This window comes from Cavia porcellus, unplaced genomic scaffold (assembly GCF_034190915.1).
Source record: "Cavia porcellus strain 051 isolate PalLab524CR breed Dunkin Hartley unplaced genomic scaffold, mCavPor4.1 scaffold_4, whole genome shotgun sequence".
In the NCBI taxonomy this organism is placed as follows: domain Eukaryota; kingdom Metazoa; phylum Chordata; class Mammalia; order Rodentia; family Caviidae; genus Cavia; species Cavia porcellus.
Genome location: NW_026947487.1, coordinates 20974574 through 21001488, shown reverse-complemented (window position 1 = coordinate 21001488; position 26915 = coordinate 20974574). Strand labels below are relative to the sequence as shown.

The following is a 26915-nucleotide window of genomic DNA, read 5'->3' as shown; positions in this document are numbered from 1 at the left end:
ATTTCCTTCAATTTTCACCAAAACTTACCCCCAAGGTAAGCAAAGCATTATCATCTGGATATACTCCTTTGGACAATGCAGAAGAAATAACACGGGAATAATATTTTTAGGATGATTTCTAGTGTCTCTCACTGGATCAGAAAAACGTAATTCACTGGTTTAGTATTAGTTCTTCTTTACTTATGCTGGCTAGCTATGTGATTTCTAGAATCTTATTATTCATTAAAAGAAAACTCTTCTCACTGAACAATCTTGGGTTCTCATGGAGCTCATTACATTGTAGTATAATATAAAAAGAATCCTCAGGTTCATAACACTTATTAATCTTACTTTCAAGACAGAACCACACGTGATGGAACATGTTTATATACCCCACACTCTGGGAGGCCAAGCCTAGAGGGTACCAAGTTCAAGACCAACCCAGACAACTTAGTGAGATTCTGAGTTAAATTTTTACAAAAGTGGGTGGGGATGGAGATGTAGCTCAGCACGAAGGCCCTAGGTTTAATCCTTAGTAGAGAAAGACAGAAAATGAATCAGTATGTCTTAAATCACTATTTACAGTCTTTTCATCTGTACTCCATTCTCCCCAACTAAAACAAAAAAGAGAAATTGCACAAATGCATATTCAAAGAGGTAAACAGCGAAAATGCTAAAGATGGTATATTATATAAAGTATTATTTTAAGAAGAGATTTTTAAAAAGTATTAAATTGGGAGATATAATAAGTCTTTTCATAACATGGAGGAGAGAATTTCAGGAACTTCTGGTTTGGAGATTCTCTTTTACTATGGATTTGTCTCAGTGTCTGCTAGGAATAAATTCATTATTGTTTCTGGAAAGCATAAGAATAATTAGATTATTGAACCTATGGTAGATTTATATTAAAGATTCTTTCGGAACAACCAATATAGGTATTTAAATATGGAGGCATAAAATAGGTCAATCATACTTCATGAATTTATCAAATATAAAGTTCTTGTAGTAGACATTGTCTTCCTTTAAAAGGTTTATTAACTGAGTAATAATATAAAATTATAGGTCAATAATTGCTTTAAAAAGACAAACATATAAAGCTGGTATTTGTGCAGGCTTTGCCAATTAATTAAGCAAATTAAAATAGTCATCCCCAAGTTACAAATCAATGAGAATTTGGAGTGAAACTCACAGAAAATCCCACTATTTTTACCTCTCATGAAATGATTTCTAACTCCATTATAAACAAGAACCATCCATAGATCTAAAAAAGGAACTTTTTAGAAATGGTACTATATTAGTCTTAATTGAACCATGTACCCTTTTGTTAAATGTTTATCAAATCTCTACCATAAGAGAAGCACTGTGTTAGGCACTGGAGACACAATGATGACTGAATAGTTCCTGTCATTCCAAGGGTTAGTTTAACAGAAGAAGAAAAACGTAAAGAAATTTTCCCCTGAGTTTCGGTTTTATCATCCAGAGATTTTAAGTCATAGCACTTTTACAAAAGTTTTTGTCTACAAAAGGCCTCCAAGCAAAGGAATATAATAATTACTAGTTACCTGCATCCACAGACTTAAGTGGTCAGACCTGTAGGACAGTGGTTTTCAAACTGCAAGTTACAACCTTTAGGAGGATTGGTTAACAACCAGTAAAAAAGGGAAGGTTTGGAAAACATCAGCCCCATAAGTATTGTTTGTGTTATAAAGTACTGTTTTGTAAAATGTTTTCAGAAGTACAAGAGAAATGCTTTTCTGTCTTTCAATATAAATAGCTTCTCTCATCTATCCCTTTCGTCTGGGGCCTAAGACATTCTTAAGCACAGTGATTCAATATGAAAAGGCATTTTGCTAGGAATTATGAAAAGTTAAGCCACAACTTGCAAAAGACAAACTCCAAATTAGAGCTAACTTGAGAAAGTCTAAGTGAAAATGTACTGAAGAATCGGCTGCTACACATTGTTACTCTGCAGCATATGTCTGAAGAAGGATAGGAAATAGTTTTACATGCTTGACATGGTTTTGGTTTAGAAGTACTCACCATGTACAACTTCTGCGTATGTGCCTTACATATACACATTTATCCACTGCCATTTTTGGCTTTTTGTCAAGGCTTTATTTTCTGAGGTTCTTTATCTTGGTAATTTTACTTACTTTACTAATCAGAGTATTTTTCAGAAGTATCATGTTTCAGGGATTTTTGCAATAAGTACTTTATTACTAGACTTTTATGGTGGTTAAAAACTATGGAAACTCAGGACAGGTTGGTCAGATGTGAATTATAATCACAGCAGCTGAGATACTAGTTGTGTGACCTTAAGTAATTTAACTTCAGTAAGGAAAAAAAAATAGAAATAAAATATAAACTTCATCTATAGCCTATTTGTTAATCAATTATAACTACTATAAATTTATGGCACTCATACATTTTTTAAAAATCTAGTGTATGTGGTTGTGAAAGGGGCTGTTTTCACCTAATATTATGGATAGGATTTTTTTTTTCCCCGGTACCGGGGATCGAACTCACGACCACCTGCTTGCAAGGCAGGTGCTTACGCCACTGAGCTAAATCCCCAGCCCATCACCTAATATTATGACAACGGTGTATTTTACATGTTACTCTGTGGTTATAAAATATCGGCTGGATTACCACCAACCTTCCCTCCTGGTAATTTTTTCTTTTCATGGGATTTTAGTTTTCAGTTCTTTGTTCTAATATTGTAATGAGTATCTGTGCATGAAGCTTTTATTTAAGTATTTAAGGTGTATCCTTACAAATACGCTGCCAAACTGTTTCTAAAAACTAATACATTCTTTTTTGTGTGTTTTTGAGACAGAGCCTTACTATGTAGTTCAAACTGGCCTTGAACTCACTATGTAGCCCGAGCCTGCCTCAAACTCACAGCATCCTTCTACCTTGTGACTGCACTATCACACCCATCAACACACTCATTTAGAATGTACAAATCAAAGTACTTATTTTTGGGGGGGGTACTGGGGATTGAACTCATGACCTTATTCTTACCAGGCAAACGCTTGAGCTGCTGAGTTAAATCTCCAGCCTCAAAGTAGTTTTGAGAGGACAGTTACATGGAAATGGTTAAAAAGAAGTATTTAGATATGTGATTGATATAAACAGCACATGTATTTCTAGATTATACAAAAGCTGTATTCTATGAAAGGTTACCCTATAATTGCTTTACATTATAATTTGTAGAAAATGCTTTAATATTGGACAAATTTTAAATTGGAAAAGGCTTTTAACTGGCTAATTCAGTTTCTTTGCCTCTTAGCTTCTGTTTAGTGACCTATAGCTACATATTTTTATAACTATGGGAAACTTTCATATTCAGAAAGGAAAATTAGAAGCATAAAATGTTTGTGTTTACCTGCCACATTTATGAGATCTGAAAAGTAGAAAAAAACCTTTCATTTATCTTTTTATCTACAAATACTCATAGTTACCTTTTGGGAAGGAATACTTTAATTTTCCTTGTATTTCTTACTGTACAAAACCAAAAATTCTATAGTTTGAAAAGATAGTATTTTGAGAACTTTTAATAGGTGCTAAGAATAAATGGGTGCTTCATCTGAGCCAAAGAGGCTCTCTATAATAAGGTATGAGGCAGCTGCTGTTATTTCTCGTTGGCAAAATGAGTAACTTCTCCAGAAAGCAGTGACTAACTGGGATTCAGGTCTCAGGTTCACTAATTTGAACACCATAGGCCTAGTCATTATTCAAAACCATATAAGAAATCCTACTAGACAGAAAAGACTATTTTTTTAATGACAAAACTATTTTAAAAACTCATTGCTGCCCCACAGTGAAGACATACGGGATCTTGTCAACTGTCTAGCATGCACTCTAATATAGCTTAAGAGTCATCTGCCATTAGCCTGCCATTTGTGGCTAATTAAATTTAGGTTTAAATTAATTAAGATTAATTAAAGGAAGACATTTCATCAGCTGTACTAACCACATTTTCAGTACTAAATAATCATATGTGGGCAGTGGCTACTGACTATAGATAGTACAGATATAGAATACTGCCATTATACAACATTCTATTCAAAGTTTGGCTCAAACTGTTAGTTTCTTGCAGATAGAAACAATTTCTTACTAAAGTTGTGTAAGTAATAAGACGTAGTAAAAAGCATTTTACCTAGTAGGTATCCAGTTAGAAACCACTGAATCCCTTCAACTCAACTGATGGCACGTCAGATACTGGCAAAGACCTGGAAATACACTCTCTTAAAAATTTTTTGGGCTTTTAACACAGATCACCACGAACATTATTCCACTACCCCTTCCTCCCTCTCTTTGGTAAAGCAGATTGAACTTAGGTAGTGCTAAACTACATCCCCAGTCCTCCGAGGGTCTCATTAAGTTATTCAGACTGGGCTTAAACTACCTCTTTTTTTTGTACCTCGTGCTTACCGTGCAGGCAGGCGCTTGAACTGCTGAGCAAAATCCCCAGCCCTGGGCTTAAACTTTTGCTTCAGCCTACTGAGTAGCAGGGAATTACAGGCCTGTGTCACCAAGTTTGGAAGAGCTTTTCCATTTTCTTGTGTTTTTTGAGACAATTTCTCACCATCCAGTCTAGGCTGGCCTTGAAGTCACTACGTAGCACAGGATGACCTCAAATTTGTGGCAATTCTCTTGCCCAAGCCTCCTGAGAGCTGGGATTACAGGTGTGTGCCACCATGCCCAGCTTCCATTTTTTTACTGCATGAGATTTCCTATTTGAGGCACTCTTGCTGGTATGTTAAAAACAATGCACAGACCCAAATGAAAGTTAAAAAAAAATGGAAGGTTACATTTCTACCTCTTTATCTAGGTAGATGTCTAGAAGAGGAAGATGTATTCTCTTGGCAAGAGATATGTATACACGTGTGTGGAGGGTGTGCATGTGTGGGTGGGCTGTGTGCATGTGCACATCTGTGTGTGTGTGTGGGTATTGGAAGAATTTAACTAGGGGAGCAGTGAGTTTTCTGTTTTGAGACACTATCTAAATTGCCCAGGTTGGCCTTCAAGTTGCCTTTCTCCTATGCCCGCCTATCTTGGCCTTCCGATTAGCTGAGCTTATAGGTCTGTGGCACCACAACGGGCAAGAGATCTTTTTAAGTTAAAGACATGAACCCTTTATCACACATAACACAAATATTATTCTTCATTTTCAATTTGCCTTTGTATTATTCAGACTTTTAAAAATAGTTTTTATTTCTCCCATATTTCTTTGCTTTAATCAATAACAGATTAATTTCAAAACTGATACCAAATAAGCTTTATCTGTATTTACTTCTAACAGCTTTGTAATTTCATATATACATTCAGTTTAGTAACTCATGTTTGTCACTTTGTCATGTCATTAAATATAGCTCCAACTATATTTTTTAAATACTCAAATGATTATTGGAGCACCATTTATTGTTCAATCCATATTTTTCTCATTGATCTGATCTTTACTTAAATTTATAAATAACTTAAAGTTTAGGTAAATATGTTTTAGAGTTTTAAATCTTATGTCATTTATGGACTCTTTTGTGTTTTAATTATTCTTGTGTTAGAATACATTTTTTTCCCCTTTTTTGAGACAGGGTCTCACTCTGTAATTCAGGATGGTCTTAAATTCACTATGTAGCCCAGACAAGCACCAAACTCCTGGTGATCTGCCTGCCTCAGCCTCTTGAGTGCTGGGATTACAGCATGTGCCATTATGCCTGGCCATATACATTTCCTTTACTGTTTTGAAAAATCTTCTTTAAAGATATTGGCTGCTCTTTACTTTTCCCTTCCAGTTATACTACAGAATTAAAAAATAGCAAGCTGTTAGAATCTTATTATAAAGGATATGTTACTTGATGAAAACTAGAAAATATTTAATATTGAAGATTCCCTTTCCTAGAAGACTAAGTTTCTTATACATGTCAGTAAAGTTCTACTGGTTTTTAATGTATAGATTACATTTTTCTTAGCAAAAGCATTTAAAGTAATTGTACTATCTTCTAACAACTTGGTCCTTTGTAGTATGCATTTTTCTGAAATCCATACATTTTTTTTGTCTTTTTGTGAGGACAATGTGAGGTGCTCCAGGACAAATAAAACTTTACATAAACTCTGCACTTAAGGACCTTACAAGAGATGCTAACATGAGTTTACATGAGATGCTAACATTGAAAGAAAACTATCAGTACCTCCAACTTCTTCTGATACTTTTCACATTCCAGCTGACATTGTGTGAGATTCCTTGCAGTTTCCTCCTGAAGAAGTTGAACACGCTCACTTTCAAAAGCCTTCAATTTACTTTGATGGAGAAATTCTGCTACTTTGCTTTCTGTACTCAGTTGTAGTTCTCTGTACCTGAAAGAAATAGATAGGAGCTTCTAAGTAAGTAATCTACATGATTTATATAAACATAAAGCTAACATCTCTTTCCAGAACCTTATATCATATAGTTAATAATTGATATGTGTTTATCAAAACTTCTATAAATAATTTAGGTAGGCATATATATGAAAATGTTAGTTCAAGGAGCATAACATACCAATTAAATTCCTCATTCTACACTTAGCATTCAAAAATAATTATTGTGTATCATTTTATAAGACATTGAAGCTTTATCTGTATTTACTTCTAACAGCTTTAAAATTTCATATATACATTCAGTTTAGTAACTCATGTTACTCACTTTGTCATGTCATTAAATACGGCTCCAACTATATTTTTTCAAGTTTCAGTTACATTGCTAAAGTGACATATTTTCTATAATTTTCTGAAGTTTTCTTAAATTTATAGGCTTGTCTTTAAGATTTCTATTTCATTCTAATTCTAAATAAAATAGGTGGAGAAAAAGGCATGAAATATGTACATTCAACTACAAACTCTCATAAAATAAAATTCTGTTAGCAAACATATCTATGTGGACATTACCAGGAAACAATGTACAAACTGTGAAGATAAATATGGCACTATTATAACACAGATAAAGAACATTCTGTTCATTCCGAATGTATAAGTAGTAATAACATTTTCCCTGAACATATAAATCATCACATATAACTTTGAAAATATTTCAGTTGATTATGTTTTAGCAGAAAGCAAAACTAAGATATATTGTATCTTTTCAGGAAAGTATTATAAACCTAGAATAATGCTGAATATGATGCTGAAATTCATTTACTCAGGTATTTTTGAGGCACTGTACAAGGAAATGGGCATTATACACCCACACAGAGATATGTGGTTGCTTTATTGTTTAAAACACAATAAACTAAAAAAAAAAACACACACACACACAATAAACTGAAATATTTATATGTGGCGATTATATGTGGAAATTTCTTTTCCCTCTTAAAGTTTTTTGAAGGCAGGCAGATAATTACGAATAAAAAATTGATAAGGTATGGTGTTTCCATTCAAAATAACATTCCAGGTTCACTGGAAAGATATAGAAAAGAGACGACACTTGGTTTGTGTAGTCGTGTGTTGTGTGTGTGTGAGGTGGAGAAGGTACACAGAGGATGGGGCAGAAACAGTATGTGCAGGTGGAGGAAGCAAAGAGCATAATCTGTTTCATCTCTGGGATCTCATTTAATCCTCACAACAGCTCTAGCAAGTATTTTAAAAATGAGGAAGTTGAGATTCAGAAATGTCAAACAGTTTAAAAAGAACAAGCTGCTAGTGAGTGCCAGGTTGGTTTTCAAATTCAATTTTCAGTCTGTAGCAATGGTTCTTCCATTGCTACATAAAATGGTATTTCTAATTGATATTCTTAAGGTAAGACAACTTAAAAATGCTTTTCTACAGGTCATTTGACTTTTGGGACAATACAAACAGAACATTAGTATTAAATGTTTGCTATATGGTACTCTATTCTTGCTAAAAGTATCTAACATTCAGATTGGTGGAAGTGCCATACACAACTATTATAAATTACTTGATATATAACAAGATGATATCACTTTTGATGTGTTTAACTTTTTTATGAAATTATAGTATTAATTATGAAAAACTTCTAACAATTTCATTAAAAATACCTTTGTATAGAGAGAAAATGTTGATAAATTTGTAATGACATACCATAAACTTCACCCTTTTGAAATGTATAATTCAAATAGTTTTAAATGATCCAAAAGCTGTGCAAGATCACACTCTCAAAACACTTTTACCAGCCTAAAAACACCTCATGTCCATTCCTTTATCCCCTGACTGGCAAACACTAACTGCCTCTGTGTGTCTGTGGGTTTGCTTACTTTGAACATTTTGTAAGTAGAATACTAAATATGTGGTCTCATGATCTTTTCCATGTTCCTGTTTAACATGAATCACTACCTCTTTCTTTTTATTGCTGAATAATATGCAACGTATGGATGTATCCCATTTTGTTTATTCATTTCATCAGCTGATGGACATCTGAGTTGTTTCTACTCTTCGCTATTATGAATATAGTCATGACACTACAAACATCTGTGTGCAAGTTTTTGTGGAAACAGGCTTTCACATCTCTTGGCTGTATACCCAGGAACACAAGTGTTATATGGACATTCTATTAACATTTTGAGGAACTGACAAGCTGTTCTCCAGTGTGGTTGTAACCCACACTGGAATAGGTGGAGATTCTGATTATACTTTTACTTTATGGGAATTTTGACCCCTTGAGGTTAGTACTGTCAAACAGAAAGTTGTTAATGCCTGAATAATGTTGACTTAGTTCAAACAAGATGTTCAAATTGAGAGACTGAGATGAGAACTATCAGTCAACAAAGTGAAATGTGACAGGTTGTATCAGAAAGCAAGTTAGGTGGGAGTTACCAGAAACTGTCAGGCTGAGCTTTTTGGGTCCTAAGCTCCTTGCTGCTGGAGCTACTTCTGTAGTTTTTATGCTACATTCTGCAACTAGATTTTCAGTTTTCAAAAGACCCACCCATATATCCCATGTAATCTTAAAAATAAGACTAAGTCTTAGTAGGAACTATTTGCTCTAACAAAGTATTCATTGTGACAGAAATTTGGGGACTACAAGTACAAGAAAAAAAATGAAGTGAAATTAATGTTACTATTTATAGGAAGCTACAAAGAAGAGAGTTCATAGGTGGTGCTCTGTCTGGAAAAATGATGATTCTAAATATGTGATGTGTTGTGGGATCTTGAGAAATAACCAAAGAGGAGTCTCAGAAACAGGAGAACTTAAAGATCAACTAACATTAGATTTTCATAAGAGCATTCACATAAGCAATATTAACACACAGGCCCTGAAAGAAGTTCTATTCATTACATTTCAAACTATTAAGCTATACATATTCATTCTCAACTCTATGAACAAAGTCATCATTAAGTAGTAAGGTGGGAGATCTATAATTACTCATTATTAACCTTTTATTTAAGATTTTTATTTCAATGAGAACTGATATTGAATTTTACCCACAAAATGTTCATGGTTTCTTATATATTAAAATTGGATATTTACTCTTTTTTATTTTGTACATTTAAATCCAGTTACTTAATCTCATTTGTTTGATAAGCAGTCTAAGGCAAAGTACATAAAAATATTGTGTTTGGTGGTGACATTTATATAACTACCAAGTCCAGGAAGTGGTCATTCCATGAAGACATCAAACAGTCTAGTTTGCAAGTGGGGGAATATCAAGCAGGTGAGGTGAGGCATTGGTCTACATGGAGGGCAGGTGTGCACAGAGAGAGTACCAGAAACAAGATTCTACCCCAAGGTAGACTGGCAAAAGAAGCTAAGCACAGGTAAGGGTTGTTTGTTAATATATTAAGGAATATGTTACTGGTAAGGGTTCAGAGACTGATCTTAGTGGTCAGACTTTAGGCAGACTAACAGCAGAAAGAACTGAAGGAATTTTCTTTTCTTTAAAATTTTATTTAAAGAAAGACTAAACAAAACAGAAAATAGGTAGACAGTAATACATACGTTCAGAGAAAAAAATGAACAGTAAGAAATCACTAGTTGATGTTTACATATTGTCGTTTTACAAATAGTTGTTCAAGATACAAAAACGGAACATGTAAAGTGGGAATTCAAACAGTGAGACTGCAAACAGTTCTGTTCAACTATCCAACAAAAACTTAGTTATATGGTTGTCAATCCTATACACTTAAACATACATTCAGTTATCCATATCTTCAAGTATGTTGAGATTGAATAAACTCAAGCAGGCTAGTATCACTCTGAACAAAGAATAATACTATTGCTGGGTTTCACATTATGACATTCCAGGATTACCACTGGGTATTTTATTATCTCTTTTTCTTCAAAGTATCTGTTCATTTCATCATGTGTCATGTGATCAGTTCTCATAAACTGTTTATAGATTCTACACATGCATGAGTCTTAACATGTATTTTTATCCTTTCTATATTAGAGGGAGAAACAAAACAAAGCCTCTCTCTGGACCAGCCAAACCTCTGAGGCCCCACTGGGCCAGTGTGGTTAGCATACGCCACTGCTGACCTTGGTCACGTGACCTAGGTCTAGCTCACTCCACCAATCCCGTTTTGGAAGGGAACAATTGACTGAAGTCACTGCTCTCCCTTGTACTTGCCAGTCCTGCCCTATCCCAGAATGTTATCTGCTGGGGCCCCCCTATTTATGGAATGGCTCCACTCTAGTCACTCACCACAGGTCAATGTAGGCTCCCCGCCAAATGAGTTCTCCATTCAGCTTGCTGACCCCCAAACTCAATGTAACTGCGTCTCCAGTGAGTTTCAAAAGGGGCAGGACCTCAGAAGGCTTGGCAAGTTGCTCTGGGACCCTGGCAGATTGAGGCGGGACCTGACCAGTTAGGGGAGGGCCTTGGCAAGCCGTGGCAGGAACTCGGGCAGTTGAAGCGAGACCTCTCAGCATGTCACAGCAGGACCCCGGCAAGTCACAGCATTGGCCAGTCGCAGCGAGACCTCGGATGGTTGGCAAGTCACCTTAACTTCTTGGGACGAGAGAATTCATCTCACTCTGTTTGGGGCTCCCCATTCTGTATTATGTTGAATTCTAAGTTGACTATCTCAGGGAGCTTCTGTAGCCGGTTGTTATCTATCCACCATCTTTGCTCCTCCCCCTCTGAAGGATATTTTTAATACTTCATTGAAATGCAGAGATGGGTCAGCATCTCATACTGTGGCTTAGAATACAAGGGAGCAGGTAGCTATGTTTGGACCACCAAATCCATTGTGTTGGTAGCATAATCTAATTCTAAATTCCACAAGCAAGTGGGGCAGAGACTGCTGGAAAACTTTCTGTACTTGAAAGGAGGGCTCTGAAAGAGATGGGCTAAATTTCCAGGTTGGGAGCCTCTGAGGGATTAAGCTGTAGCAAAAATAAAGCCAGACGCTGGCAATTCTAATCAAGAGAGAATTTAATTTTGTATAAGGGTAACTGCTGATGCTTGCTTTTCTTGCTTTCTTTCTCTTCCTTCCTTCCTTCTTTCTTTCCTCTGAACAAATAGTTTCAAATTTATTTTCAATTTTATATAAGCAATTTATCAAATCCATTCTTACGGCAAAAACGTTAAACATAACAAAGATTACATGTACCTCTTTTTCATCACTTTCAACTTTTTTTCTCCTCTCAAGGATTACCACTGTCACCAGTTTTCTGTGTAGCTCTCTAGACTCACTCCTTCTCACTGAGCATGCATATGTACGAGACATGGAAGGCCATTCAGTGTCCTTTTTCGTTGTGCATAGTACTTATTTTTCTAGAACTCCCTTTTTTCATTTAATGTCTTGTATTGTTACATGCATACACTATATACCTCATTCTTTTCATATGATGTATCATAAACTACAATGTATAAGTAATGATTATTTCTAATTCACTTAGTCTTACACTGATAAACATTTAGTTTTTCAAAATGTATTACAGAATTATATATGTTTCAAAGATCATCCTAATAATTGCCTCCTGTGCAATTAATGTTGCCCTAATGTGAATGCCATTATGACGTAGAATTGTTGGGCCAAAAGATTTAAAATTTTGATACTACCCGATTTTCATCCTAAGTGGTTGGTTTATTCTCTCTCCCTCTCCCTCCCTCCCTTTCTCACTCTCTCTTAATTGGTACTGGGGACTGAAATCATGACCCTGCACCTGACAGGCAGTCACTTGTGCCACTGAGTTATATCTCTGGCCCCAATTTATTTATTTTTAAACTAAACTAAATTAAATTTCATTTTGCTTTTTGAGATAGGGTCTCACTAGGTAGTTCAGGCTGGCTTTGAACTCACTATGTAGTCTAGGCTGGCCTTGAACTAGTGGTGATCTTCCTGCTTTTGCCTCTTAAGTTCTGAGATTACAAGCATGTGCCACCATGCCTGGCATTTTATATTAATTTAAAATGCTATTAGAAGTATATGAAAGTTCCCCAAATCCTCACCAAGTTGTTTGCTTGCACATCAAGCAACGATAAAAATGTTTGCTGTGCACGTCATACATGAGAATTATGTCTTCATATGGAATTTGCTACCCGGTCTACCCAGTGCAATTGAAATATCTTCCTGTGTCATTAAGCCCCTTTATAAATTTTATTTTCATTGTGTCACAATTTTCCATTCTTAATAAATCTTTTATGTTAAACAATTAGCCACTCTCACTTCTTTTACCTGATTTCTTCCATCAAGTACTAGCATCGGGTGAGTTTATTCATGTTGGGAGTTTATGGGTCCCTAACCTGTTGGCTTTAGTGAATATTCTCATTTGTTTCCATATATTTCTGATGTGTTTCTTTTCCAATTTGAATTTAAGTCATTCTTTAAATACATATTTAGCCATGAATAAATCTATAGTTCACATAAAGACATTTATAGTTATATAAAGAAGAAGTATAAAACCCAAAGAAATAATATCCTTTCTAGAGAAAGATAACTAGAAGAAAACTGAGGGGAAAATACCAGTTTTTATGTTACATGGTTTGGCTTAAAAGCAATTTTACTAATAATAGCAACTCAAGATTTTTTCATATGAAACATTTAAACTAAAAATAATTTTTTTCCTTTTTCTTTTTCAGACAGGGTCTCACAATGTAGTAGTTCAGGCTGGCCCTGAGCTCACTTTGTAGCCCAGGCTGGTCTTGAATCTGCCTCAACTTCTCAAATGCTGGCATTATAGGCATGTGCCACCACACCCATTTTAAAAATGAAAATAATTTTGGTTAAGCATCTTTTACTTCTTATAACTGCTATTAGCCAAACATAGAATGAAGTACTTACCCCTACATCAATATCTAGTATAAATTTTTGGTGGTTAGTTTTTTTTTTAACATTCTCACCCAAATATAAGTGTCCTCAGCTACAGTACTCAATCTAATAGTTTTTAACTATTTATTTTTAAAAAGAAAAGAATTTCAGTATTATTATTAATTAACAGTTTAATTTATGATTGAATTTTGAAAGGCAGAGTTGTAAAAATCTAGTTAAAAATAACTTTGCAGTAGAATGCTTGCCTAGCATATGTGAGGCCATGGGTCTAGTCTCTGGTACCGCAAATGAAACAACACCAAAACAAAACAAAAAGAACTTTTAAAATCATGTCTTCAATATTTAAATATAGTAGTAATTTTCTTAAGTTATATCAATTTACATATCAGTTGGCAAGAAGAACATATCAGAATCTCTTGTTATTTACATTACACATCCACTTGATATGTTAGTGAAGTGGGTTTGTAAACAATATAGGAATCTAAGCAGCCAAATTGATAAATTTGGAATTTAACTAGCTGAGCTCAGCGACCACTTGCGTGGACCCATTTTAGAGTCTCACTGAGTGGCCCTGAACTGGAAAATTACAAAGCTTTTAAACAGAGAATCACAAAAGATACCCTGTTGGAAAGAATTTAGCTAGAATCTAAATTAATTCTGGTTGTTGAGCAGGTTAATTTTTCTCTTGTGCATACAGCTTTTTCATGGGACTTACACCCTGAGTGATTTTCCATTTTCCTGGGTCAAATACAGGGCACTAGTTAAATGCAGAGCTCAAGATGGCATCAGTCATGACAAGCTACAACAGTTAGATATATTTATTTTTATTTTTTGGTTCTGGCAATCAAATCCAAGGGACTCATGCATGCTAAGCACATGCTGTACCAGTGAGCTTACCCTGAACTTGGCACATATAATATGTCCTCCTAATGGCACATTTATGTTCTCCAACAAAAAATGACTATATGTAACGAGAGAAGTTACTCAAGAAGTATGTCACATGTAGGTATTTCCAAGTTAGTAAATACAGGAACAATTACTAAATATTAAGGGATACATTTAAAATTGCTTTCTTGGGCCACGGATTTAGCTCACTGGTGTTAAGTGCCTGCCTGGCAAGCACAAGGTCATGAGTTTGATCCTTGGTACCAAAAAATAAAATTAAATAAATAAAATTGCTGTCTCTTCATGTTTACATTAAAATAAAAAATATCTCAGATTTTATTTTGAAGCTGTTACCAAAAGGTTGCTTTCACAGTTTGTCTCAATATTCAAAATCTTAAAATACATACCTATGTACTAAACAAAGTTATTTTTAATTGAAATTGGAGAAATAATTACAGAAGTTAAAAAATATACATATAGAATTATACAATAACAGTTCTAGCAACTTTTGGTGTTCCTTTTCCATTGTGACATCTTATCTTTGAAAAGCAAACAGAGAAAAACATAAAATCATCATCATTGTGGCCACAATGATTAACATAAGAAAAGGAATTTTAAAGACATTTGGGTGTTTGTCTAAGTGTTTCTCCCATTTAGAGATTTCTCCAACCAGTTCACTTCTCAGCTGTAATAGTACATCTGTCATTTTTGGCTTACAAACTAATTCTTAAATGAATGTGAGACATCTTTTTTGCTGAGCTAAAAACGCTGAGTATGTTTAACAACTGTACCATGGATTTATAAGAATTTCAAGCATGCATTTAGAGTAATTCAAGGCATCTATCATATCATGATCAAATAAAATATGTAGTCATTAATAAACAACATGTAGTAATATTTGGTTATCATATGAAGGCAAAAATAGGCTCTGCAGGTATGTGAAGATAAAAGCACTTAAGTGAAACACATATAATGAAAAGAATGTTGCCTTGAAATAATTCAAAGCATACATGAGATAAAATTAGAGTAAAACATTTTATAACAGTGTTTGAATGGTCGCTGTTTTCTCTTTTGTGGAGATACAACAAGCACTTAAAATTCAGCTTCAATCATCCACCGCACCACAAGTATTTATTACACCAGTGCTTCACAACACTCAAAAGCTCTTTCATGCTGCTTTCAATGTGTAGTTGTGTCAGACTACATTAAGTGGAAAAAAATCAGGACATACAAACTGAATCTAAAAGGTCATCAGAAAAAGTACTCTTTAAGGGATGCTTTTACAAATACTGCAGAAGTATTAATAGCAAAATGGAAGGTAGTCTTAGTTTTATCTTATTTTTTCATAATATACAGCTCAGAGAAAGGAAATTAATTACTACATGAAGTACCGTAAAAGGCAAAAGGAAACAGATATGTAACTAACTGATTTGATCAATGTCTTAATAATAGGCAAGTCTACATTTTTTTTCTCTTGAGATAGAGTCTCACTACGTCGTGCAGGCCTCGAACTCACTTACCCAGGTGGGTTGGTAGTAGAGCTACACCACCTGGCAAGACATTTTCTTTTCAAAGTGTCAAGGGTAACTCCTAAATTTCATTCCTTTTTTCTTCTTGTTCTGTGGTACTAGGGATTGAACCAAGTTAGCCCCCAGCCCTTTTTTTTTTTTAATCTTTTTTATCGGTACCGGGGATTGAACTCACGATCGCCTGCTTGCAAGGCAGGTGCTTATGCCGCTGAGCTAAATCCCCAGACTCTGTCCCTAGCCCATTTATATTCTGAAGCAGGGCTCACTAAATTGCCCAGGCTGGCCTTGAGTTTGTAACCCTTCTGCCTCATTCCCCACTAACTGGAATTATAGACATGCGCCACCATTCCCAGTCTTAAGTATAAGTTCATTTAGCCCAGTCAGGGAGGACAAGCAAAACCACCTGTGGAACTTCTAAGATCTCAAGATGTCACTGCTCTAACCTGAGAGCTAACACATGAAAACATCTAGGGAAAAATCATGTTCAGTTCTGAGTGACTAAACTAGTACAAGTAAAATACCTACAACATTGCCGTGCACATTTAAAGTATAAGTTACCTGGCTGTGTGAGTCTTGTCTAATTCATCTTTGGATTCAAAGAGCCTACTATAAACTCTCACTGAATCTTTACTAAATGAATGAAATCATACTAATCACAAGATATTTAGGTGCTATAAAATTTAAATTGCTCAGTAGCTTCAAACCAGGTTAGAAAACATTAAAGTATCAAAAATTAATCTGATGAGGATAATCTCTTCTGAAGTATGACAAAACCAGTGAGTTAAGATTATTATTTCCAGGTGTAGGTGTCAGTATAAGATGAAAACAAATTATAGGGAAAGAAAGGAGAAACCAAAATGATTATAGTTTGGGTATGACTGAGCTACAAGAGAGATTAAAGTTTCTAAAAATATACAGTTTGGATAATGATTAAGGTGGTAAAAGGAGACATGACAGCATTTTAAAAACAAATGCAAAAAAACACAGTTAGTGTGAGATAACGTGGTCCAAATTCTGTGATAAGTTAAAATTACTGCAAAATCTATACACAAAATTTAGGACCTTAGGTGTGATTCACTAGCTAGGTTTAGGAATGTAATAAAGCCCATTAAGGACATGCAAATAGGAGTGAAGAAGAAAAACATAACACTGAGAAAACTAAATCACTTTGTTAGGAATTTCCCCATCTCTTAATTTCTCTCATTACTTAGTGGGCTAAGTAACTACTTATTAGATTTTCTGTAAACTACTACCTTGGCTCTTCAAACAAGTAGATATTAAATCCATGCTTTGCCAGTCAGGCATTCAGTAAACACATACTGGCATCACAATCATATTTTGATTTTCTACAGTAGTTCAACAAATGACAAAGCTTATTGAGTTCCAGAAAAATGTATAAATACCTGAGTCTGTATTTAGCCACCTATTATGATTGTGTATACTTCAGAATAAAAATGAAATGTACTTAATACAATCAGAAAAATTAAAACTGAGTAAAAATTCAACATTTTAATAGCCCACTTCATTATTCTGAAGACATGCCTTCTCTGACCTCCTTTGGGCCTCAATTTCTGGCTATATTTTGTTCTCCTATCCATAGAGCATTTTGCTTATTCATTTATGGTATTGTACTGTATTTTTTATCTTTTTGAGTCAGGGTCTATTTGCAGTTCAGAATGACCTGGAGCTCAGTTGATAGCACAAATTTGTAATGATCCTCCTGCTTCAACATTCAAGTGCTGGGATTATAGGTGTGTGCCACCACTTCTGGTTTAGGTTGTTTTGTTTTTGAGACAGGATCTCATTGTAGTTCATGTTGGACTTGAACTCACTTTGTAGCTCAGGTTGGCCTTGAACTCACAGCAATCTTCCTGTCTCAGCCTCCCTAGTGCTGGGTTTATAAGTGCGTGCCACCATACCCAGCTTTTCTCCTGTCTGGATGGCAGAAATCTGGTGTATTCACAACTGCCTTGCCTCCTATTGCTGTTCTTTCACTTGCTATTGTAACTATGACCCAAATGGGTGACAGAGGCTTGTGATAAAAGATGAGTGATGAAAGGCACTTACTGAGAGGAAACTCGAAGTGGCATGTCTGTCAGCATGCACAGAGACAAAGACAAAAAAGAGCCAACTTTTAAGTGCTTTGTGTTTTTATTTTAGACACACACACAAACACACACATACACACACTCATCTTTTGGTCTTTTTTGTTTTTATCGGTACCAGGGATCGAACTCAGGACTGCCTGCTTGCAAGGCAGGCGCTTATGCCGCTGAGCTAAATCCCCAGCCCCCTCACACACTCATCTTTAAAATCCTAATGCAGAATTAGGGTTATCTTCTTTACAGAGATAAAAATATAAGAATTCAAAAGTTAATAACTTGCAAAAAAGCAGCAAAACTGAAATTTGCATTCAGGCCAGTCTCAAATTTCTGGGCTTTTATGTTAAAATAACTCTATTATTAAAGAGTGAAAAAAAAAGCATGAACCAAAAATACACCCACAACCGGAGGTTGTTACTATTGATGGAATCAATAGTAAGTGTAGAAAAGAGATATAACAAAATGAAGGTAGTGGAGCCACAATGTGACTGTGTAATTAGCTTTCTGCTGCTGTGACAAAATAGCTGAGAGAAATCACTCTAAGGAGGAAGGATTTCTTTTGGCTCATGGTTTCAGTCCATGGTTCCTGGGCTCTATTGTTCTAGGCCTGTGCTGAAGCATAATGTACTGGGGAGCATACGGAGGAGCAAGGTCACTCACGCTGTTGTCGTGCTCGGAGAGGGAAGACAGAAAAGGAGGGACACAGGGACACACACACACACATACACACCCCGTGGGGACAAGATACGCCTGTCAAAGGCACATCCCTGATGACCCACTTCTAATTACGCTCCACCTCCTAAGATTTTCATTATCTCTCAACAGCGTATTAAGCTATAAACCCATCAATGGATTTTGATTTTTCCCAATAATTTAAAAATATAAAACCAACTGTGAGCCTGCACACTACACAAACACAGAAGAGGGCTGGATTTGGCCAGCAGGTCATATTTTGTCAACCTCTCACTGGAAACAGAAAAAGCTCTGGGATGTTAGTGACAGCATGCTGACAAAGCCCGTGACCTGGCTCTTACTGCTGCATAGAATAACTTCATTCAAGGCTATTAGATTATTCTATTCTCTGTGTGGCCAGTCTAAAAACTGCCTTTTATTGCAATTCTCCAGTCACTCACAGTCTTCATTTGATAAGCCTATTTCACTTGTTGGCTTTTTTTTTTCTTACTGAAGCTCCAGACAACAAGGACTTCTTCCATTTCCTTCACTTCTAACATAAAAAACCTCTACCCTTAAATTTTCTTTCTTTTATTACACTCTTAACTCACAACAGTTCTTATCTGGTCTGAAAAATCTTGTGGGTCTTCAGTTGATCTCTTGATACTAAACACAATTATCACTTCTTGATTACATTTTCAAATTTTCTCTTACAAAAGTACTCCACTGTTCACAAACATGCTTAGCTTTCTTGTATACTTAAAAAAAAAAAAAAAAAAAGCTCAGTTTCTCTCTTCATTTCCTTAAGCTAATGCTTTCTTCCTTAGCAATTTGTTTAGAGTTGCTACATTTAAATTCATTTAGCTAGGTGTGTTGGCTCATGCCTGTAATCTCGGCACTCAGGAAGCTGGAGCAGAAGGATCACTCACAGTGTGACTACACGAGGAGACTCTGTCTCAAAACAACCAAATCTGCCTGTAATCCCAACACTCAGGAGACTGAGGCAGGAGGATTGCTGCAAATTAGAGACTAGCCTAGGCTACAAAGTGAACTCAAGGCCATCCTGAATTGCACAGTGAAATCCTGTCTCAAAAAGATGAAAAACAAAAATAAAACAATCCCTCAAATCAAACCAAATAAAATAAATTCATTTAGAGTTGAAATCTATAATTTGCTTCGAGTTGTTGAACTTACAATTTCACTTTGTTTTTTTTGAGTCAGGGTCTCGCTATGCAGTTCAGGCTAGTCTTGAGCTCACTTTGTAGCCCAGGCTGGTTTCAAACTCGCAACAGTTCTCCCACCTCGGCCTCCCGGTTGCTAGGATTACAGGTATGAGCCACCACACCGGGCTTACAATTTCACTTTTATAATCTAGTTTATACCCCATTACCTGCATGAATTAGTTGAAAACAGAGACCTTAGTTTCAATTCTTTTTGCTACTTTTCTATTTCTGTTGTAGAAGTACAGAAATTTCTGTAAGTACAGAAAAGTACACGTACTGCTTATTGGTTATGAATTTTTTACCCACTTTTTAAAAAAAGCTTGTAACTAAAGGTTCATTTACAGTAGTTTCTTTTACCCAGCACATATGTTGGACTGAGAAAAACTATAATATATACTAAAAGTCAACAAACAACAATAAAAAACCAAGTCCTTCAGCCAAAAAAAAAAAAAAAAAAAAAAAATCAAAGTAAAAACTCAAGTTTGACGAAACAAAGCAAGCATCACAACCAAATTTAAAGCAACTATAGTTGATATTCTAAGGGCTCTAATGGATAAAATGGACAGCAATACAAGAAGAGATGGGTGATGTATGCAGGACAGAAATCTTAAGAATTACAAATACAGAGATCAAAAATGAAGATGGTCTTAATGAGTACACTGGATGAAGCAAGAAGAATCTCTGGTTTTTGAGGACATGTCAACACAGTAGACCCTTGAGTTACAACTGGCCTCACATACAACTTGGGTTATGACCAGAATTTTAGATTTAACTTACGACTTAAATCTTGAGTTTCAACTTGAATGCCAGCTGCTTGTACAGCTGTGATTTTTTTTTTACATTAGTAGTTTGCATTCTCTCCAGGTTAAGAAAAAGAGAAGATGCAAATTACTCATATAAAAAATTATTTTTGAGAGAGGGTCTCACTGCAGTCTAAGCTGGCCTTGAACTTGTGGCAAACTTTCTGTCTCAGCCTCTCAAGTGCTGGGATTATATGCATGTGTCACTGTGTATGCTCAAAACTGAAAAAGCAGTCATAACTATTGATGTTATAGTCACTAAAATAATAAAGTTAAGAACAACTGTGTCCACAGATTTTATAAAAAAAAAAAAATGAAATGGACCAGTTCCTTGAACGATATAATGTGTTACAACTGACACAAAGGAATATAGAATCTTAGGGGCTAAGAGTCTAGCTCAGTAGTAAAGCACTTGTTTGGCATGTGTGAAGCTCTAGGTTCAATCTCTAGTACTGGAAAAGGAAAACAAGGAGGAAGGAAGGCAAGAAATCTGAAGAGTGCAAAAGTTAAATCAGTAATTAATCTTTTACACCAAAAAACTATAGGCCCAACTGTGTTTTACTGACGAATCCTAGTTAAAATGAGATACTAGTACATTCTGTACTTTTTAGAATGGCCAAAATCCAGAACACCGACAACACCAAATGTAGGTGGGGATGTACACCAATAGAAACTACTATGCCGGCCAGAATGCAAACTGGTATCGCTATTTAGGAAGGTAGTTTGTTGGATTTTTATAAAACTACATATTCTTGCATAAGATCCAGCAACTGTATTCTTTGGTATCTATACAAAGGAGCTGAAAACTTGTATCTATATTAAATTTGCATTGGATCCCTAGTACCAAAACAAAATGAACCCCCTAAACTTGTAGAAAGGCATTTATAGTAGCTTTATTAGTAACTGCCACTACTTGGAAGCAACCAAGATGTCCTTCAGTAGGTGAATATCCAGAAAATGCCATATTATTTAGAAATATTATAAAATGGCATATTATCTAGAAATAAAGAGAGAGGCTACAGAGCTATAAAAAGAGATGCAAATACCTTAATGCATATTACTAAGTGGAAGAAGCCAGTTTGAAAGGCCACATATATATGATATTCTGGAAAGAGCAAAACTACAAAGACAGCAAAATTACAGAGTATTATAATTTAAAGTACTCTATATAAGATAATGGATACATATCATTATAAATTTGTCTGAACATACAGAATGACCAAGGTTAGAGTAAAGGAATAAAGAGTGGGTGGATCAAGAGTGAACCTTAATGTAAACTATTGCCTTTGGGTGACAATGCTGTGTCAGTGTAGGTCATTAACTATAACACATATACCCATTTTGTAGGAGAAGCTGCTGATGGGAAAGGTTATGCATGTGTGGGGTAAAGGTTAGGTGGAAAATCTCTGTACCTTCCCAATTTTGCTATGGATTTGAAATAGTTGTTAAAAAAAAGGTCTATTACTTGAACAAATATTTCTAAGATGACAATATGTAATCCATTAACTAGTGATTTCCTACTGTTTTTTTTTTCTGAAATTCTATATAACTTGTACCCTTTTTCTGCTTTTTTTTTCTTTCTCCTTAAATAAAATAAAAAGGTCTATTAAAAACAACTCAGCTTTACCCAGGTATAATTTATACAAAAAATTCACTCATTTTTAAGCATATACAGCTATTATTTTGAAAAACATTTACAATTAATTATGAATACCATTTCTATTACTCCCTAAAATCTCTGTGCCGCTTTAGTCAATTCTCTCATTTAATCAAACTGCTTTCTAAAGTGACTATATAAGCCAGGTTCAGTAGCACATGCCTGTAAATCCAACCCTCAGAAGGTTGGGGCAGGAGGATCACTCTGAGTTCAAGGACAGCTTTGGCTATATATTAAATCCAAGGCCAGCCTGAACTACATAGTGCGATCATGTCTTAAAATAAATAAATAAATAAATAAAAATTTAAAAAGTAATAAAGTAAGTAAGTTTGCATTCACACCATCACATTCTAAATAATCCATAATCTAGTCAACACTTGGTGTTGGATTCAATGGCTGCAGTGGTATTTTTTGTTGCTGTGCTTTTTACAGTATGATTTGTTACAAAACTGTAATTTCCTCATTGAATTATCCTGGCACTGTTATCCTTCCTATTTTTTCAAAACTGCTTTGGATAGTCTAGTCCTGTGAATTTCTATGTAAATTTTACATTAGCTGATCAATCTGTACAAAAAGTCTGATTTTTTTGATTCTAATTGCCTTGAGTCTATAAATCAATTTGCTGCTTTAGTAATATTAAGACTTGAAATCTATGACTATATCACTCCTATAAGTCTTTCTTTTTTCTCAGAAATAGTTACAAACTTTTAATGCACAGGTCTCATATTTGCTTCACACTTTTATTTTATATCTGAAGTACTTAATGTTTTTGATGCTATTGCAAACAGTATTTTAAAATTTTTAACTTCTTTTTTTTTTTGTGTGATGTTGGGGATCAAACTTAAGGTATCACATGTGAGGCAAACACATGTATCACTGTAGTATATGCCAAACCTAATTTCTAATTTTTAACTCTTTAATACTAATATATACGTATATAATTAGTCTTTTTTATAATTACATCTTTCAAGGTTGTTAAGTCATTAGTTTTAGTGGGTAAGTTTTAGTTTGTAGCCATGGTATTGAGAAAAAAAGAATTCTTTTGTTTTAATTTCTAACATAAAGCAGATAATGAAAATAAAAACTGAGTATAAAATTAATCAAATGAGAAACAAACCTAAAACATTTAGCCCAATGGAACCACTGCAAATTTCCAGCACTTATTAAATCTTTTCCCAAATTTCAAAGTTTTTTGCTACAGGTTTCAATTTAGCCCAATGGAACCACTGCAAATTTCCAGCACTTATTAAATCTTTTTCCAAATTTCAAAGTTTTTTGCTACAGGTTTCAGTATTGCTAATGTGCCCCAAATTTTGTCTCTAGCACTGATCCTTTACCCAGGCAAGAGCTATTTATTCCCATTTGTCTACACATGAGTGGTGAATTAGCATTTCAGATGTAAGACCTAAATCAAAATTATAACCTTTATTCTCCCATGAATCACTTGTTTTCTCAAGTCTTATTTCTGATAATGAAATCATTGTCATCTCAAATACCCAGACAATTCTGCATGAATCACTGATAATACCTGAAGATAGTTTCATCTCTAGTCAGTTATCATATAAAAACCATAGTAGCTAATAGTTAACAGTTATGTGACACTATGTAAGATTCATTTAATCCTCACAATTCTAAGTTATCATTAAAATTTATACATAAGAAAACTAAAGCAGAGGTTAAATAACTTCCCCAAAGTCCTGCACCTAGTAATAAAGGAGCCAATATCCTAACGGAGGAAATCTTCCTCCAGAAGGAGCAATAAGCATGAATTGTGTTGTTTCTCCGGTATACAGGCTGTAGGGTTCACCCGTTGTTGGTCATGATGGGATTGTGTACTGATGATATCTGGAGGAATCCAATTAATGATCCATCACAAGCAGCATCCTTCACATAAGATTCTTAAAAATGAAAAGATGATGATAGCAAAAAAGAAATAAAATTGTAACTATGATCAGGTGGGCTTCTAGTAAATCACAATTCAGAGGTCGCTGGTAGGATAGGACTGGGGAAAGTGAGGCTTACTTCTGTTTATTTCCAGTCCCAGTAAACAAAAGAAGGCAAAGGGACAAAGGTACTTACGATTGTGATTGTTTAGCTAAAGACCACTGACCTGGAAATGTAGCCTAAGCCCTACAATGGCATATGACCCAAATACTACATTAAATTTTTATTTCCTATAGAAAAAAAGAATTCTATGTCCATTTGGAAGAGAAGGACTGGGTAGAGAAGAGAGCAGGGTGGAAAAAGCTCTGCCACCCATCATCTCCCAGTTATAGTTCAAAAACTGGTCTTTCACATTTCTGTTTCCTATGCCACCAACCCACTGTCAACAGTCAATAGGACTTCTGGCATTTCCATTAAGGGCAGAAGGCATTATTCTGTGCTATGGTTTGGATCAAAACATGTCCTGGCAAAGGTTCATTGGTTCAGAGGTGGAGTTTCAAGAAGGTAATTTGACCCTGGGTTCCTCAGCTGCGGATCCGCAGCTGCATGTGCTGTAGGAGGTAGGGCTAGTGAGAGGAAGCAGGTCAGTGGGGGGCACATAACCTGGAATTCTTGTTCCTGGTCCTTCTCCCTCTCTGGTTCCTGCTTGCTCTGCTTCCCAGTTGCTGTGAAGTGAGCACTTTCTCTCTGGCAGCTGATCATGGATTGAAACTGTGAGCCAAAATGAGCTTTTTTCCCCCTGAAAGCTGTGTATATCAAGTACTTTTTCCTATCAGTGGGAAGCTAAGTAATATACCCCAAAGAAATGCATATACATTACCGTGAAATTAATTTTCTAAAATTTGATTTTCATCATGTCAGGCCCCACTACACACTAAAGTACATTTAAGCTATTCTGATATTCAGGACTATGAAAGAATAAAACTCTTATCTTTATCTCCTTCCTACTTGCATACCTGAACCCAAGCAATAAAATTATGGCATCAAGTCGCCTGTTGTTTCCTAACAATTCCTTAATTTTGCTCTATCTAGATAAAGGTTTATGAAATCATTGAAATCCCTTCCTTTATATCTGCAGGTCAGGTTGCTTCTCTTTTATTAGTCTGAGTTTGCAATACACAGTAGTGATTTCATTTTGGGAAACGTACATGCATATGATGCATCTTGATCTCTTGAATCCCTTTACTCACCACTCACCCGATCCCATTCCCTACCTCCACAAAGTCTGCCTTCTTGTTTCCTACCATTTCTCTTCTATTTAACTGATTCATTTATATTGCATATTTGCATATAAAAGAAACCATGTGATATTTAACTTTTTGTATATGACTTATTTCACTTAGTATTAAGGAAAACAGTTTCATCTATTTTCTTGCAAACGAAACAATTTCATTGTTCATTATGGCTGAATAATATTCCATTGTGTATCTATCTCACCTGCATCTGGGCTGATTCCAGAGCTTAGATACTGTGAACTGTGCTGCTATAAACATGGATATATCACCGTAGCATGATGTTTTTAACTTTGGGGAGAATATACCTAGAATATACCTATTTGAATCTCCCTACTGATTTCCATAGTGGTTGTACTAATTTACATTCTCATCAACAATGCAGAAGGATTTGCTATTCCCCACATCTTTGCCAGCATTTGTTGCTTTTTGTGTTCTTGGTGCTGGCCATTCTCACTGGGGGAAGACAGAATCTTAGTGTTGTTTTGACTTGCATTTTCCTAAAGGATAAAGATGGAGAACATTTTTATTTGGCATTTCTATTCCTTTTGAAACATCTATTCAGTTCATTTGCCCATTTACAAACTGGGTCATTTGTTTTATGGGACGATTAATATTTTCTATTCTTTATATATCCTACTGGAAGCATAACTGCCAAGAGTTTTTTCCCATTCTGTAGGTTGTATTTTCATTCTATTGTTCCATTTACTGTGCACAAGTCTTCTAATTTCATGTAACTGCATGTCAAATTTCACATTTTCAATGTTTGTTATATATATATATATATATACTTCTCTAAAAGTCATTCATAACTCTATTTTAAATAAACAGGGATAATAACAGTCCACTATAGGCTCCTTAATATATCTATCTATCTATGTATCTATCTTTTTATCTTTCTATACATTTTTTGCTTTAAAATACAAATATGTGAAGCCAGGAGGGGTGGCTCATGCCACCACTGTAATCCCAGCACTTGGGAGGCTGAGGTATGAGAATCACTGCGAGTTCGAGACCAGCCTGTGCTACAAAGTAAGCTTAAGGTCAGCCTGAACTCATAGTGAGACCCTGTCTCAAAATAAAATAAAATAAATAAAATAAAATAAAACAAAATAAAAGTATGCATGTGTACACATATTTTAGTTCTTTAAAAACAAACCATGTCTTGAAATTTTTATTCTCTGTCATGTAATATACACAGAAAGGTTCCCTGAACACTAAATTGTAAACTTCTGGCCCATCATAAGAACTTCAGAGAATATTTTTAGCTCTTTTTTGCTCTGTTGAGAGATGATACTTCAACAAAGAGAAAGATGAGTATAAATTATATATTTTCTTCACATTCTCCTCTCAAAACATGGAGAGAGAGAGAGAGGTTTCTCTTTTGCTTTTTGATGTATTCAGCAAAGTGTTGAATTTATACTGTTGGTTCTTATTAAAACAAAAGTAAACAGAACAAGAAATGTTAAACATCTGGGGTTGACAAATGACAGTTCATCAAACATTAATACATAAAGGAAATTAGATAACAGTCTATAAAGTTCAGTCAAAAACAGTTCTAACAGAGAAGAGTGTATTATAATGATTAATTTCCATTAGGTTCTAATATAATATGGTAGAGGGTAAATGACTTTAGCTATATGGAATGCTCCTTCTGTATGATTACATGAGGAGAAATTT

The 26915-nt window shown here is 35.0% G+C and overlaps 1 protein-coding gene across 7 annotated transcripts in view; it reads right to left on the bottom strand.

Moving 5' to 3' along the window:
- Pibf1 (progesterone immunomodulatory binding factor 1) overlaps positions 1–26915 on the bottom strand; it is a 239631-nt gene that overhangs the window by 113026 nt on the left and 99690 nt on the right. For all 7 annotated transcript variants that reach the window (XR_010046846.1, XM_063246830.1, XM_063246831.1 and 4 more), the window contains one exon: positions 6174–6339. Coding sequence is in view for 6 of the 7 variants with exons in the window: in XM_063246830.1 (XP_063102900.1) it covers positions 6174–6339 (166 nt within the window). In the remaining variant the exon portion in view is untranslated. The remainder of the gene's footprint in view (positions 1–6173; positions 6340–26915) is intronic.